Raw genomic sequence first — 13,989 nt, 5'->3', positions numbered from 1 at the left:
CCCAGCTGCCTGTAGGGGTGGGATGGAGGGCCTCTAGGCAGGCCTTTTCAGACTATCAGAGTCAGGCAGAAGCGAACCAGTTTATGCAACGATGCTCTCACATGATCCAAGCAGGATTGTGATTCTGCTGGGCCCTGCATGCTCCTGTGGACAATTATAGAAACATCTTTTGTGACTCTTCCAAGAGAACCTAATTATGTTGTCAATCTTATTAAGGAGCCAGAACTCAAATATATAAATATATACATAAAGGTGTATAGCTAAATAGACTGCCAAATCGCAGGCAGGTACATTTTTGCTGCTTGGGTGATATTGTTCAGAATGCTATTATTTACATTCATTTTTTTCCTTTGTATGTTATGCAGGTAGTTTTGGCATGGTCTGGTACATGTTTTGGCTTTTGGTCTCATATGAGAGCCCTGCAAAGCATCCCACAATTACAGATGAAGAGCGCAGATACATAGAAGAGAGTATTGGAGAGAGTGCCAATCTTTTAGGAGCAATGGAAGTAAGGGCTCTGCTATCATGTATGTTTCTGCCCTGACATTCAGAGATAATGTGCTTCTAGCTTAGGCTGGCGTTGAATTTTAAAGGAATGTTGTAGCCAACACACACAGATGCAGCTCTGGAGTGATGCCCATTTTCTTAGTCCATTTTCACGCTGAAAGGGGTGAAATTAAACATGGTATTTGGGAATCCCACACTGCTCAGTGAGAGAGAGGAATGCCAGCGCAGTAATATCAAATAATAAAACTCTGCAATCCAGAATGTTATTTTATTATCACAACAAGTGAAATAAAAAAGAACAAGGATTTTTGAACACATTTGAGATATGGATTTTAAGCATTTATGCATGACTTTGTGTTCCTGCTGCTAATCTCTGCTAATCTTCCAAATATGTATGGACTTCCTGCTTGTTTTTACATGAGCAAGTACTGTGTAGCAATACAAATGTGCATGTGTGCATAGTCAGACCAGTTAGCAGACTCAAAATGTGAGATTACATCCATGAAAAGCAATGATACCCCCTGCTTTCCCCCCAGAAATTCAAGACTCCATGGCGAAAATTTTTTACTTCTATGCCTGTCTATGCAATCATTGTTGCAAACTTCTGTAGAAGCTGGACTTTTTACCTACTGCTCATTAGTCAGCCTGCTTACTTTGAAGAGGTGTTTGGATTTGAAATAAGCAAGGTATGGTATTATTATTATTGATTGATTGTATAACTTCATACAGGGGTGTTTCCAGCTCCCAGCTGCCTGGTGAAGGTGGAAGTTGTTTGTGAATTAACAGGGAGACACCTTCTTACCCAGCTTCAGTGGAGTCTATGGAACACCTTTCAAAGTGGTACCAGAATGAATGGAGATCATAGAGCCTAAATGCTGCTTTGCAGAACAACAATGTTCCTTATCCCCATCCCCAAAGATAGCTCCTCGTAACTCTGAATATGGGTTTTCCTAAAATATAGGATTCTCAGTGCCGCCTATGTGTGTGCCCCAAAGACCAGAAATGGCTAGAAATGCCTTAAGATGATTTGTTGAGCAAAACACCATGTTCTTTAATTGTTCAAAGCAACGAGAAAATAACTCCAATTTCACCTTCACATACTGTATTGGCTTGAATATAAGCCTCACTTTTCCTGCAAATTCCAACTGTGAAAAGTTAAAGTGCGACTTATATTCATGACCTTACGGTATGCAGCCAGGAGCGCAGGGCAAACAGTGCCAGGAGCGTGGCAAAGCGGTGCCCGCCCTGCACATAGTCCCTGTCCTCTCCCCCAAGACTGAGAAGGGAGAGAGCGATGACGGGAAAAGGCTATCGGCAATGCAGCATGGCTCTCCCCACCCCACCCCCAGTATGCAGCCAGGAGCAGTGAGGAATGGAGCGGCTTATATTGAGGTATTTTTTCCTTTTTTTTTCTTTGCCCCCTCCAATTTTAAAGGTGCAGCTTATATTCAGGTGTGGCTTATATTCAGGCCAATATGGTATGCACCTACCATGAATAAACTCAAGTGAAGATAGCAGCACAATATGCATATCACATTCATTATAGGAAGGATTAAATGCTTAGAATCTGTTAAAGAGGCAAATGCTCAAAGTATGACCTCTAGAAAGCCCTTATCAAAACAATTGCTATTTCCGGGATAGTGGGGGGGGCGTATTTTTTTTCTAATGTTCTAGAATCACAAGTTCAGTAACATGTCCTACCTTATGCTGCTTTCAGTCTGATGCAACAGTATTTCTTTATGCTCTTTATATTTGCTTTATTTTGGTCATCAATAGACAAAAATTAGGAGATAAATAAAAATAGTTGCTGTTGCTGTAGCATAGCACAGTTTGAGTTCTAGTGCATTCCACATCTAGAAGAAATATGAGCACAGAGCCTTCAGTATCTGCCTGTCTATATGCTATAATCACATCTTCCTTCTGGTAAGGGTGATCTGTTTCTCATCTTCCATTGACATCTTCCCTGGTGATGGAAAGAAAACTGCATGGAAGAGGTGGATATCAACAATAAAAATAATATCGCATTGAGATATCTATTTTGCTTTCCAGAGATGGAATTCTAGCATTCCAACAACTCTGTCAACAGACTGTCTCGTACTTGTATTAATTCAGCATTTTAAGCGTCTGGATATCATCCTGTTAGTGACACAGGAAATGTCCATGAATGCTGACAAATCCAATTTAAACCCAAGAACCCACATTCTCTCAACATCAGACACATTGTTTCAGCACTCAGAAAGGGCTGCTTTTCCATTCACACCTGTGGTACAGATGGATGGACCAGCTGCATCTCAACTTGGAATGGACCCAAATATTTACCCTCCTCCTGAGAATTCTTCGGAAAGCTTGGGCTTTCCCCAAGAGTTCTCTGAAAACTCACAAAGACTTGGCCCAATCCAAATGTCTGTATCTGGGATTCCTGATGTTCTAGCCTTCCTGCAGCTGGTTTTACTTCTCCCTCTTTTGCAAACTTACATTGTAAAATGGGGAAGGGGTGAAACTAGCTGCAGAGAGCTCCCCCCTCCATTTGCCTTCATCCAAGCCTCCTTTTCAGGAAACCCAACACCACCATTTCACAGTGTTCCGTCTTTTCTTGTGGCAGTATCTCAGATATTGAACTCTGGCTGAATTCAGCCGGTAGCAGTTTGGTTAGGCATGATTGCAGAAATCAGCACAAACTCAGATTTATGCTGTAATCACTACATGTTGGAATGTTTATGTTAACTGATCTTCAGGTGCTCATGAAAGGACTAAGATCTTAAGTTAAGTATACAGTTCTGGTGGTAGCAAAATTCAGAACGGGTGAATTCTAGTTCCCAACTTTAGCTGCTATAGGAAGCTCAAAGAGGCTAATATATTCTCTATATTCACTGTCATTAAGATATTTATAGCAGGAGATAAAAGTTTGCAGATTTAACTCCTTGACTCAGAAATCCAAATGTCTCCCCCCACCCCCCATGCTGGTGACATTCTTCTTCAAAGAGATATTCTCTTTAAAAGTTTTCTTGTGCTTACAGAGAAAATGCTGCTGATTTTTTCCTCCCACATAATGCCCAATCAATACATTTGATTAGAACTCTGCTTGTTGTTCTAACCTTAGGTGGGGATGTTATCCGCTGTGCCACATTTAGTGATGACCATTATTGTGCCTATTGGGGGACAAATTGCAGACTTTCTGAGAAGCAGACAAATTCTTTCAACCACTACTGTCAGGAAGATAATGAACTGTGGAGGTAAGTCATTACGCCTTATTAAAAAGGTTTTGAGCACAGTATAGTGAAAAATACCCAGTTGGCAACACTTTCACAGCCACACTAAAGCTTTCATTACAGTTACTTTGATAAAGCTACATGATTAAAATGTTTATAATGTGCTGGTTCATGTATGATCATACAACAGAACAGACACATGAACTCCCCTTCATGAGGCACATGAGGCAGATCTCACACTTCCTAAGTGCAGAGGACCACATAACACCGGTCCTGAAAGACCTGCATTGGCTCCCAGTATGTTTCCGAGCACAACTCAAAGTGTTGGTGCTGACCTTTAAGGCCCTAAATGGCCTCGGTCCAGTATACCTGAAGGAGCATCTCCACCCACATCGTTCAGCCCAGACACTGAGGTCCAGTGCTGAGGGCCTTCTGCTGGTTTCCTCACTGCGAGAAGCGAAGTTACAGGGAACCAGGCAGAGGGCCTTCTCGGTAGTGGTGCCCCCCCTCCCCGTGGAACGCCCTCCCATCAGATGTCAAGGAAATAAACAACTATATGACATTTAGAAGACATCTGAAGGCAGCCCTGTTTATGGAAATTTTTAATGAATGATGTTTTAATGTATTTTAAATTTTTTTTTGGAAGCTGCCCAGAGTGGCTGGGGAAACCCAGCCAGATGGGTGGGGTAGAAATGATAAATTATGATGATGATGATGATGATGATGAAATAAGTTTGTATCAGTCTGGCCCAGTGCTATATTTCTAGAAAAAGAGGTGCCGGAATTCACTATGAACACCTCCCTCTTTCTCTTAGAATGGCAATGCTGCCCACCTGAGAGGTACTGGACCTCAGTTCCTGTGAGTGAAAAAAAGCCCCGGTCTGGCCTGTATGCATATATTGTTATGTGGACTCATGTCATACACTGTCCATCTCTTTGAATACTGGAGGGGAGGTGTGCACCTGTTTCTACACCACACAAAGAAAACTGACAGAAGGATTTTATGAATTAGCTCTGAGCTATGTAGTTCTGTAGACCAGTGATTTTCAAAGTGGGTGGTATTGCCCTCTGGGGTGGTGTGTGAGGGGGGTGCTATGAGACAGGGAGGGCTGGAGGTGTAAATGACTATTAGACGTTGAAAAGTTGGTATCGCTGAATTGAGTTTATCAATTTTGTTGAATTAATTACACTAAATAGTTTTAATTGGATTTTGAATAAATGTGCAATTAGTTGTTTCTGTTCTGAATTCTATTGTGTTATTATCCTCCATAGTGGGTCATGCAAACAACTATTTTGAATAATCCTTATTATGGGGTAGGGGCACCTTCCCCCACATCACTGTTCCAGGACAGTCCACTTTGCTATACTGAGAAATTCCTCATCTTGCCAATAGCTCTAAGTCTGGATAGGTGGGTCTTGAGTTGCTGTACCTTCTCTTCCAGCAAGGCAACCAACTTGCACTTGCTGCAGGTGTAGTTTTGCACATTCTCAGACAGGAAGACAACCAGGTGCTGTAGGTCACTGCAGCAGCTTTCTCACAGTCTATGTCTCTTGGTCCTAAGTACACCCTGACACAGCACTCCAGTCCTCCCCCTAAAACTACTACTACTACTACTAAATTACTTGTACCTCACCCATCTGACTGTGTTGCCCCAGCCATTCTGGGTGGCTTCCAACAGAATAGAAGAAAAACACAACAAAACGTCAGACATTAAAAGATTCCCATTACAGGGCTGATGTTAGATATCTACAGAAGGTCGTATAACTGTTTATCTCTTAAGGATGATTTATTATTTGTAATCTCCCCTGCTGAATGCTCTCACAAACCCCCTGTTTACAAGCTCCCAGAGACGACCATCAGCTAAGTAGAACTAAATAGATCTTTGTCAAATGTTTCATAGTAGTAGAATATGGAAACATTCCAGCTTAAAGCTTACAGTTAAGGAGAAGCACACTGAAATGTTGTCTGTCCACCAGCCTACCTCCTAGATTCCTCAGTACAATGTGTAGCATCAATGGCTTTTTCTTTTAATTTCCCAAGGTTTTGGAATGGAAGCAACTCTTCTTTTGGTAGTTGGTTATTCGCATAGTAAAGGTGTGGCCATTTCCTTCTTAGTGCTTGCTGTGGGCTTCAGTGGATTTGCTATATCTGGTAAGCGAACTTCTCCCCCAACAGAATACATTAAATAACAATGAACAAAAATGGGATTTAAAATCATTATGTAAATTGCAAGTTTTCCTGTGAATATGGTAAGTTTTTCAGTAATGGATAAATATAAGCAAAACTTTATTCAGTGCAGTGTCTTCTCTGTTGATGAGAGTCCCCCCCCCCCCTTTGGCCTTCATTTTACAGGATTCAATGTTAACCACTTAGATATCGCACCAAGATATGCCAGTATCTTAATGGGGATTTCAAATGGAGTTGGGACATTGTCTGGAATGGTGTGTCCTATAATTGTTGGAGCAATGACAAAGAACAAAGTAAGTTTCCAAAATAGTTTTTGTTAACTCTGCCTGAACCATTGAGGAAAGAAAGAACAGTCTCATAAGACTATATTGCCATTCTGTTGCACCAAAAAGTGAATTCATAGTAGTTTCCTCACCTCACAATGGTAAAGTGAGCCGATCCTGGAAAAATCATGGGAAACAGTGTAACATTGATTGGCTACACCTTTCACAACATAGCTGAAAGTGAAAACTCACGCAAACTGTGTGCTGTACCTTCTGTGAAAGTCTCACATTTTAGGAAGATTGAATCTAGTGTTACAGGAGCATGCAATGGGCTGTAGATTTACAATCCTGTTGGGATCATGTGGGACATGATTACATAAATTGATGCTCCTACAACTGCCTTCATCAACCTGGGGTCCTCCACATGTCATTGGACTCCAGCTTCCATCACCAGGGACTATTGGCTATGGTGGCTGGGGCTGATGGGAGATGGCGTCCAATCACATGTGGAGGGCTGCAGGTTCCTCATCATTGCGCTTGTATATGGTGAAGGGCTGAGGCTCAGTTGTAGAGTATCTGGCATGTCCCAATCTCTGGTTCCTTTGGTGTCTTGGGTTGCTGACGCTATGGAGATCTGCTGCTCTTCCCCCTGCTGTTCCTCAGGTTCCAGGTCTGGGCATGGCTGAATCCTTGAGATTTTGGAAAGCAATTGGCAGTCAGACTCAGGAATCACACAGTATAATATGGCTTCAGGTGTTCATGAGTTGTAAGCAGAGCAGTATACAGCAGATATTCTCTACATACCATGCATATGCTGCTTTAACTACCTATGCAACTGAAGCCACTCCATAGGGCAGTAGTAGCTGACCTGTGACCCTCCAGATGTTGTAGGACTGCAACCTATCATAAGCCTCCAGCAACATCTGGAGGGCCAAAGATGAGCCCCCTTTGCTGCAGGATTTGTATCAACCACCCATGATTTCAATAAAGACTAATTCAGGACCAGAAGAGCCACACACAGCTATTCTGACACTCCAATCTTCTTCCTCACAGACACGCGAAGAGTGGCAGTATGTCTTCCTTATTGCTGCTTTGGTGCATTACGGGGGAGTCATTTTCTATGGCATATTTGCTTCAGGAGAGAAACAACCATGGGCAGACCCAGAACAGACAAGTGAAGAAAAATGTGGCTTCATTCATGAAGATGAACTTGATGAAGAAACGGGGGACATTACTCAGAATTATGTAAATTACGGTACCACTAAATCTTATGGTGCTACGACCCAATTAGCCCAGGTCAATGGCGGCTGGCCAAATGGTTGGGAGAAGAAAGAAGAATTTGTACAAGAAGAAGCACAAGACTCATATAGCTATAAGGAAAGAGAAGATTATTCATAACAGACCTATGTTGGATATATTTTGTAGTGTTCGTGATTTATTCATTGTGATTGTTTGCACACACACAAAATGTGGTATAATGTAAACACATATCAGGCAAGAAGGTCTTACTGTAAAAATGAAAAAACAAAAACCCATTTAAGTGCAATCTGTATGAGTTTGTGACATCTCATCAGTTCCATTTGGGTGTCTCCATTCACTAGAGTTTTAAGGGTTATCTGGTCAAAACTACAAAGGAAACTAGGTACTTGCAGTAAAATGAGTGTTAAGCTCATAGCTAAGGATTAAAGCACAACTACCAACCAAGTCGGTACATCAACTCTTCTGTTTAGAAAGCCAAAACTACTTGATTTTTAAAAAATGCACTTACATATTTGTTACACTGTCTTGAAAGAGATCATAAAATTGATTGTGTGAATTTAACCACATGTTTACTTGGTACGATGTAGGAAATGTATGGTTGGTCTAAGACATGGATTTCTTAGAGAATAAGGCTTCTGTTTTAGATTATACAATAAAGTTCCAATCCAGTTCCCTTTCGAGAGAACTGAATTGGGACTTTGTAGAACAATCTACTATATAATGTATATTTATTGTGATTAATATGCTGCAGGCTACTCTGTGATAAAGGAATTGTTTTTACTGAATGTTTAGGCACAAATATTTTATTTCTCTTCTTTACAGACTCATGCAGTCTTTGTATGTGTCATGTTCTTCCTTACATGTACCAGCCAGTATAAAGTCACATGTAGTCTACTGTGCAGAATGTTAAATAACTGAAGCAAGGCAAAGGAGTATTTGGCATACTCATTGTCTGCAGGCTCATTAGAAAGAGAGAGCATAACCCAAACAGATCCAAAGAAAAAATGTACCGCAGACAAGTAGCCCAAGAACAAATCGGATGTATTTCTTTTGAAGCCTGTTTTGAAATAAATGCAAGAAAGGGAGAAGAAATTAGCTATTTGTTTAATCCTGGATAGTTTTTCATATTTTCAGATGCTGTGCCACAATTATATAAATAAAGTCATAGTTTATTGAAGATGCTGTATAATTATAGAAAATAGTACTATTTTAAAGATTTCTGAATTTTAAGAAAAAATGTATTTGCCTTTCAAATAAATAGAACTATAATGGACCCTGAATATGAGCAACAATCTTTGTGGTGAGTCAAAAGTGGAACTGGGGTTGGGCTTAGGAAGAGTGTAACTTCTACTTTTGCAATGCTCAAGTGCAATTCAGATCCATCGCAGTCAATGGAAGGTTTACCATTGGCTTCAGTGGACTGCGGGCTACAGGTCTTTGCCTTGGTAGGAAAGCCTTGTGCAATTCAGGAGCTCCAGTGAGCACACTGAACTCCCACAGGCTTTCCAGAGGGGCAATTCAGAGCATGTGCATCTTTTTGTGCCCAAGGGATCTGACCTTGCTGAAGTGAATAGGGAAACCTGAGAAAGCGGGAGCTCTGTATGTGTTTCATGAACACAGAGTTCCGGATCAGGGCCTTGCGTTATTATTTTTTAAAGCGTTATTCAGCAAGATTTGTAATGTAAGTGTACCAAGCAATAAGTGCCATGCACTATGAAGTGCATGCTCTTTTAATCTCTTTGTTACTGTGACTGCTGAGCTTGTAGGTCCTTCAGACAGTTGGGATATTAAATAAATAACTAAATAAAAGGCCAGACCAATCAACAATGGACTACATTAGAATGCCAGACCACTTACTGCTCTTACAAGTATCCATTTCCCAACTCCAATGAAACAACTATCATTGTATGTTTAAAAAAGCCATTCTGGGTTTTTTGATCTGCTCCTTGTATTGTGCTAGTATTTTAAGGCCCTGCTACTGCAATATACAACTTGAGGATTGTTCTTCTTCTTCTTTTTTATTATTATTAAACAAGAATAAAATAAAGTGAACCATACTTTGATCCGGAGGGGGAGAAATACCAATTATATATTTTGCTTTGTGCCTCAAAGTGATGTAAAATGTGGCCATAGCTTTTGCTGTGAAAAGATGTGGACTGTGTCACTTTTGTTGCTGCAAAAAGTGTTAATAAATGCTCTATTTATCCTTTTATATATAAAGGAAGCACCTGTGTGATTTATTCTGGCATGACTTGTATGGACCAGCTTCTCTTATCTCTTTGCAATGAGCATTGACTGCACACATGAACAGCCTGGATGCTCGAGGTTTGCCATTATATCGTTGGCCCACAGCTATTGGACCCTAGGTAAAGGTAAAGGGATCCCTAACCGTTAGGTCCAGTCACAGACGACTCTGGGGTTGCGGCGCTCATCTTGCTTTATTGGCCGAGGGAGCTGGCGTACAGTTCTGGGTCATGAGGCCAGCATGACCAAGCCGCTTCTGGAGAACCAGAGCAGTGCACGGAAACCTCATTTACCTTCCCGCCTATTTATCTACTTGCACTTTGACATGCTTTCAAACTGCTAGGTTGGCAGGAGCAGGGACCGAGCAAAAGGAGCTCACCCCATCGAGGGGATTCGAACTGCCAACCTTCTGATCAGCAAGCCCAAGGCTCAGTGGTTTAACCCACAGCTCCATCCACGTCCCATTTGGACCCCAGAGCAGCTCCTAAATCAATCCTGAAGGTATAGCAGGGTTATGGCAGAGACTGGATCAGCCAGATACAGCAACATCTTCTCTCACATGGATTTCTTTAGGCAAAACTGCACAGCATGCGATCCAAGCCAAATGTCTCTTCTGGACATTCTCCATTCTTTATCTACCACCTTCCATTTCTAAGTGTCAGCAATTAATGGTGGGGATCCAGAATTCACCTGAGCAGAGCTTCAGAATAGGATATTTCTGCCGGTGGAGAGGCTTTTATTTTTATTTTTTTGGGCCAAGGCTTCCTTGCCCCTGCAACTCCCTGCAAAGCTCCTCTGGAAGGTTGGAGAACCCTCTGGAAAAGTGTGAGAGTTAGCTCAGGGGGTATCAGGGGGCAAGGAAAATAGCAGGACTCTTATGTGGACCCTAGTCCTTTCTATGAATGGAAAGAGCTTTCCCATTCATGAAAGGGGCACTCTGGATCCAAACAATTGTATTTTTCACAGCAGCGAGTTCCTTCTCTCATTGGCTAACATAATGCAAGAAATATGAGAGTATCAGAAGGATAATGTGCCCACTATTACATTTACATATTCAGATTCAGGTTTCAGAGATAATATGCTTCTCAGTAGCAGTTATCTGGAAGTATAACTGGCAGAGACCTATTGCTATCCTGTTTCTAGGTTTCCACAGGCTTCTGGTAGGCCTCTGTAAGGAAACAGATGCTGGATTACATGGACCTATGATCTGATCTAGGAGGGCTCTTACATTCTCATGTAGCTTTCCAGTGAGAGCATTAAAAAGGGAGATGGTCATTGTTTTGGTTCTGTGGAGATTTATCACAGAAACAATTGTTCTTCTAAAGCACACAGTTTACTAATGAACCCAGCAGCTCCGAAAACCTATGATGGGTTCGAAGAATCTCTGGTGCATTTTCGAGAACTCTGAGTTATGAATTGTAAAAATACAGCAAATTCCAAGGGGAAAAATCTATTTTATGGTAACAGTTGAATAATAGTCACAAAAGAATATCTGTGCATCGGAATTCTCTTTCAGTGGGAAATAAAGAATGGGAGGAAATGCTGGTTGTGGGAGAAATGTCACAGCTGAAAGCTGCAAGAATGAAAAGAGCAAATTGACATTTCAAGTCACTGCCATGGAGAGATAAAAATGGTTTTGTTCCTTATTGGGTTAGCCCCAGAGAGAGCTGAAAATAAAAAGAAAAATCAAGTAACTACTATTAACTGCTCAAGAGCAGATGCTTAGTACTGTATCTTGGTTTTGTTTACTATGTATCAGGGTATTTTTAAAAACTCAAAATCACATCTCGGAACTGCACCAATATATGTTTCACTGCAGGCCCCTGTAAGGCATTTCAGAGTTCTGCTTTGGCTAGAACTATGCTATAACCATCAAGCTGAGTTCATATCATCCCCAAAATTTGTTTTTTAAAAAAAGTTTCTTTCTCCCTTGCCCCAGAACTGCTTAACTGACACTTAAAGCTTCCCTGGTGGCAGGGATTGCCAACCTTTTGGACCAGTGGGCACATTTTGAGTTTTGAGAGCGTGTTCCTGGTGCCAGTCACAAAATGGCTGACATGGGGGGCAGGGCATGGCATAACACAAAATTAGATGGCACAGTCATAGTGTACACATGGTGTGTTTCTAAACAAGAAAAGTCTTCACCTGATAAATTTCTCCCTGCCATTAAGCTTCTTGAAGGCACAAGAACTCTGTTTTTCCTCTAATGCCAACCCTAAACCAAAGTGTAGGCTGCCTTATTAAACACAAAGGGACTTACTTCTGAACAGACATGTATACCATTGTATTGTGAGTTAACTGTATAGTGAATTCTTCATGAGTGCCTGGTCTTTAGCTCCTGTACAGGAAGCGACATGCCTAAGCCACTTTGCCAAGTTTTTCCATTTCTCTTTTTGGTGAGGACATTCTTTAACACCGACCCACACTGAATTGCCCTAATATCTGACTGCTACCTTAACCCACTAGCATCTGGCAAGCCCCCTGTCCTGGAGATCTAGCCCTCAACTCTAGAGCCAGGACCAGACTGAGGCAGGATACGTTGATGATGTGCCATTGCTCAAAGGAGAACTTTTTATGTATTATCTCCACCACCACAGATGTAGGAACCTACTTCTGTAAAGCAGCTACAATTTACTAGAGGGTGTCAGCCTCAAATTTGGAAAACACTGCCTCCTCCTCACGTTTCCAGAGATGCAGGCAATCTTCATAATAAAGCTGAGCTCTTAAAAATCAGAGTGGAATCCTGTCTACAACTTCAAGCCACACTGATAAACTTGAAATCTGACCTTGAATCAATAGCCTTACACACACAATCATTTTCAGAGATCAATCATATCCCACAGAGATGGAAATTAAAATTTAAAATGAAGAGTTTCTTCTTCTTCTTTTCTCTCTCTCTCTGAATTAAAAAACCCAGCCTTTAAAAAAAGAAACCAAAAAACCTCTCAGAATCTGCTTCTTTGTCTAGACAGTAAGTTTGCTCATGCACATGTTAGATACAGCTTTCTTCTGTCAGATTCTGTGTCTTTCACTAGCTAATTTAATTACACTGCTCTTTATTTAGAACAAAATCCTTTGAGCCTTGTTATGAGTTGCTTATTCTTCAAAGAATGCTGAAGAGATGGAATACAATGCTGTCAAGGATCTATATCATCTTTTTTTTTAAGGACATAAGTACAGTGGTACTTCAGGTTAAGAACTTAATTCATTCTGGAGGTGCGTTCTTAACCTAAAACTGTTCTTAACCTGAGGTACCATTTTAGCTAATGGGGCCTCCCGCTGCCACCGCACGATTTCTGTTCTCATCCTGAAGCAAAGTTCTTAACCCGAGGTATTATTTCTGGGTTAGCAGAGTCTGTAACCTGAAGCGTCTGTAACCTGAAGCGTCTGTAACCCAAGGAACCACTGTAGTGGAAATGCAAAATATGTGTAACATTATACCACTGATATAGAAGTCAGCGCACCTTTGTCATGGGTCTAGTGCAATGAGCACCCTTATTTACAGGACTAACTTTAGGTACTAGGGCTATTCCATGGTCTAAGTGAAATCCTGAATATTATGCTGCTACCAGCAGGGGCAGACTTTGGTAATTTCCGGTAATAAAAAGGTAAAGGGACCCCTGACCATTAGGTCCAGTCGCGGACGACTTTGGGGTTGCGGCGCTCATCTCGCTTTATTGTCTGAGGGAGCCAGCGTACAGCTTCCGGGTCATGTGGCTAGCATGACTAAGCCGCTTCTGGCGAACCAGAGCACTGCACGGAAATGCCATTTACCTTCCCACCGGAGCGGTACCTATTTATCTACTTGTACTTTGATGTGCTTTCGAACTGCTAGGTTGGCAGGAGCAGGGACCGAGCAACGGAAGCTCACCCCATCGCGGGGATTCGAACCACCAACCTTCTGATTGGCAAGCCCTAGGCTCTGTGGTTTAACCCACAGCACCACCCGCATCCCTAATTTTTGGTAATACAGCACCCTAAATCCTTAATTACTACTAGTCAGCATAGACAATACTGAGCTAAATAGACCAAATACTGAACTAGATGTCTGACTATGCAGTATTAGAAACTATAAGAGTACTCCTCAATGCTTTTGCCTATGCTAAGTATGAATTTTCTCCTTTCCTGTGACCAGTGGCACCTGAGCCACCAGCAGCTTGCCATTTGTGCAGCAATGCAGTCTCTCTCCTGTGGGACTCTGCTGGAGTCATTCTGTCATGTGCAGCCATTAATTTAGTCAGGGACTGTCAGCAAAGTGCAAGAAGATGCAGATGGATGAATTATTGATTCCCACTAGGGGCGAGTGATTGGAATATAT

At 41.6% G+C, this 13,989-nt stretch overlaps 1 protein-coding gene across 1 annotated transcript in view; it reads left to right on the top strand.

Annotated features, from left to right (window-relative positions):
* SLC17A6 (solute carrier family 17 member 6) overlaps positions 1 to 9,647 on the top strand; it is a 44,956-nt gene extending 35,309 nt beyond the window's left edge. The window contains exons 7-12 of the mRNA XM_083598842.1: positions 366 to 508; positions 1,044 to 1,193; positions 3,608 to 3,740; positions 5,758 to 5,868; positions 6,070 to 6,197; positions 7,221 to 9,647. Of these exons, the coding sequence (XP_083454968.1) occupies positions 366 to 508; positions 1,044 to 1,193; positions 3,608 to 3,740; positions 5,758 to 5,868; positions 6,070 to 6,197; positions 7,221 to 7,565 (1,010 nt within the window). The 3' untranslated portion in view covers positions 7,566 to 9,647. The remainder of the gene's footprint in view (positions 1 to 365; positions 509 to 1,043; positions 1,194 to 3,607; positions 3,741 to 5,757; positions 5,869 to 6,069; positions 6,198 to 7,220) is intronic.
* Positions 9,648 to 13,989: the final 4,342 nt, after the last annotated feature.

Source organism: Podarcis filfolensis (genome assembly GCF_964270895.1).
Source record: "Podarcis filfolensis genome assembly, chromosome: 1".
Taxonomy (NCBI): Eukaryota; Metazoa; Chordata; class Lepidosauria; order Squamata; family Lacertidae; genus Podarcis; species Podarcis filfolensis.
Note: the sequence above shows the minus strand (reverse complement) of the source record. Positions and strands in the feature narration are given on the sequence as shown.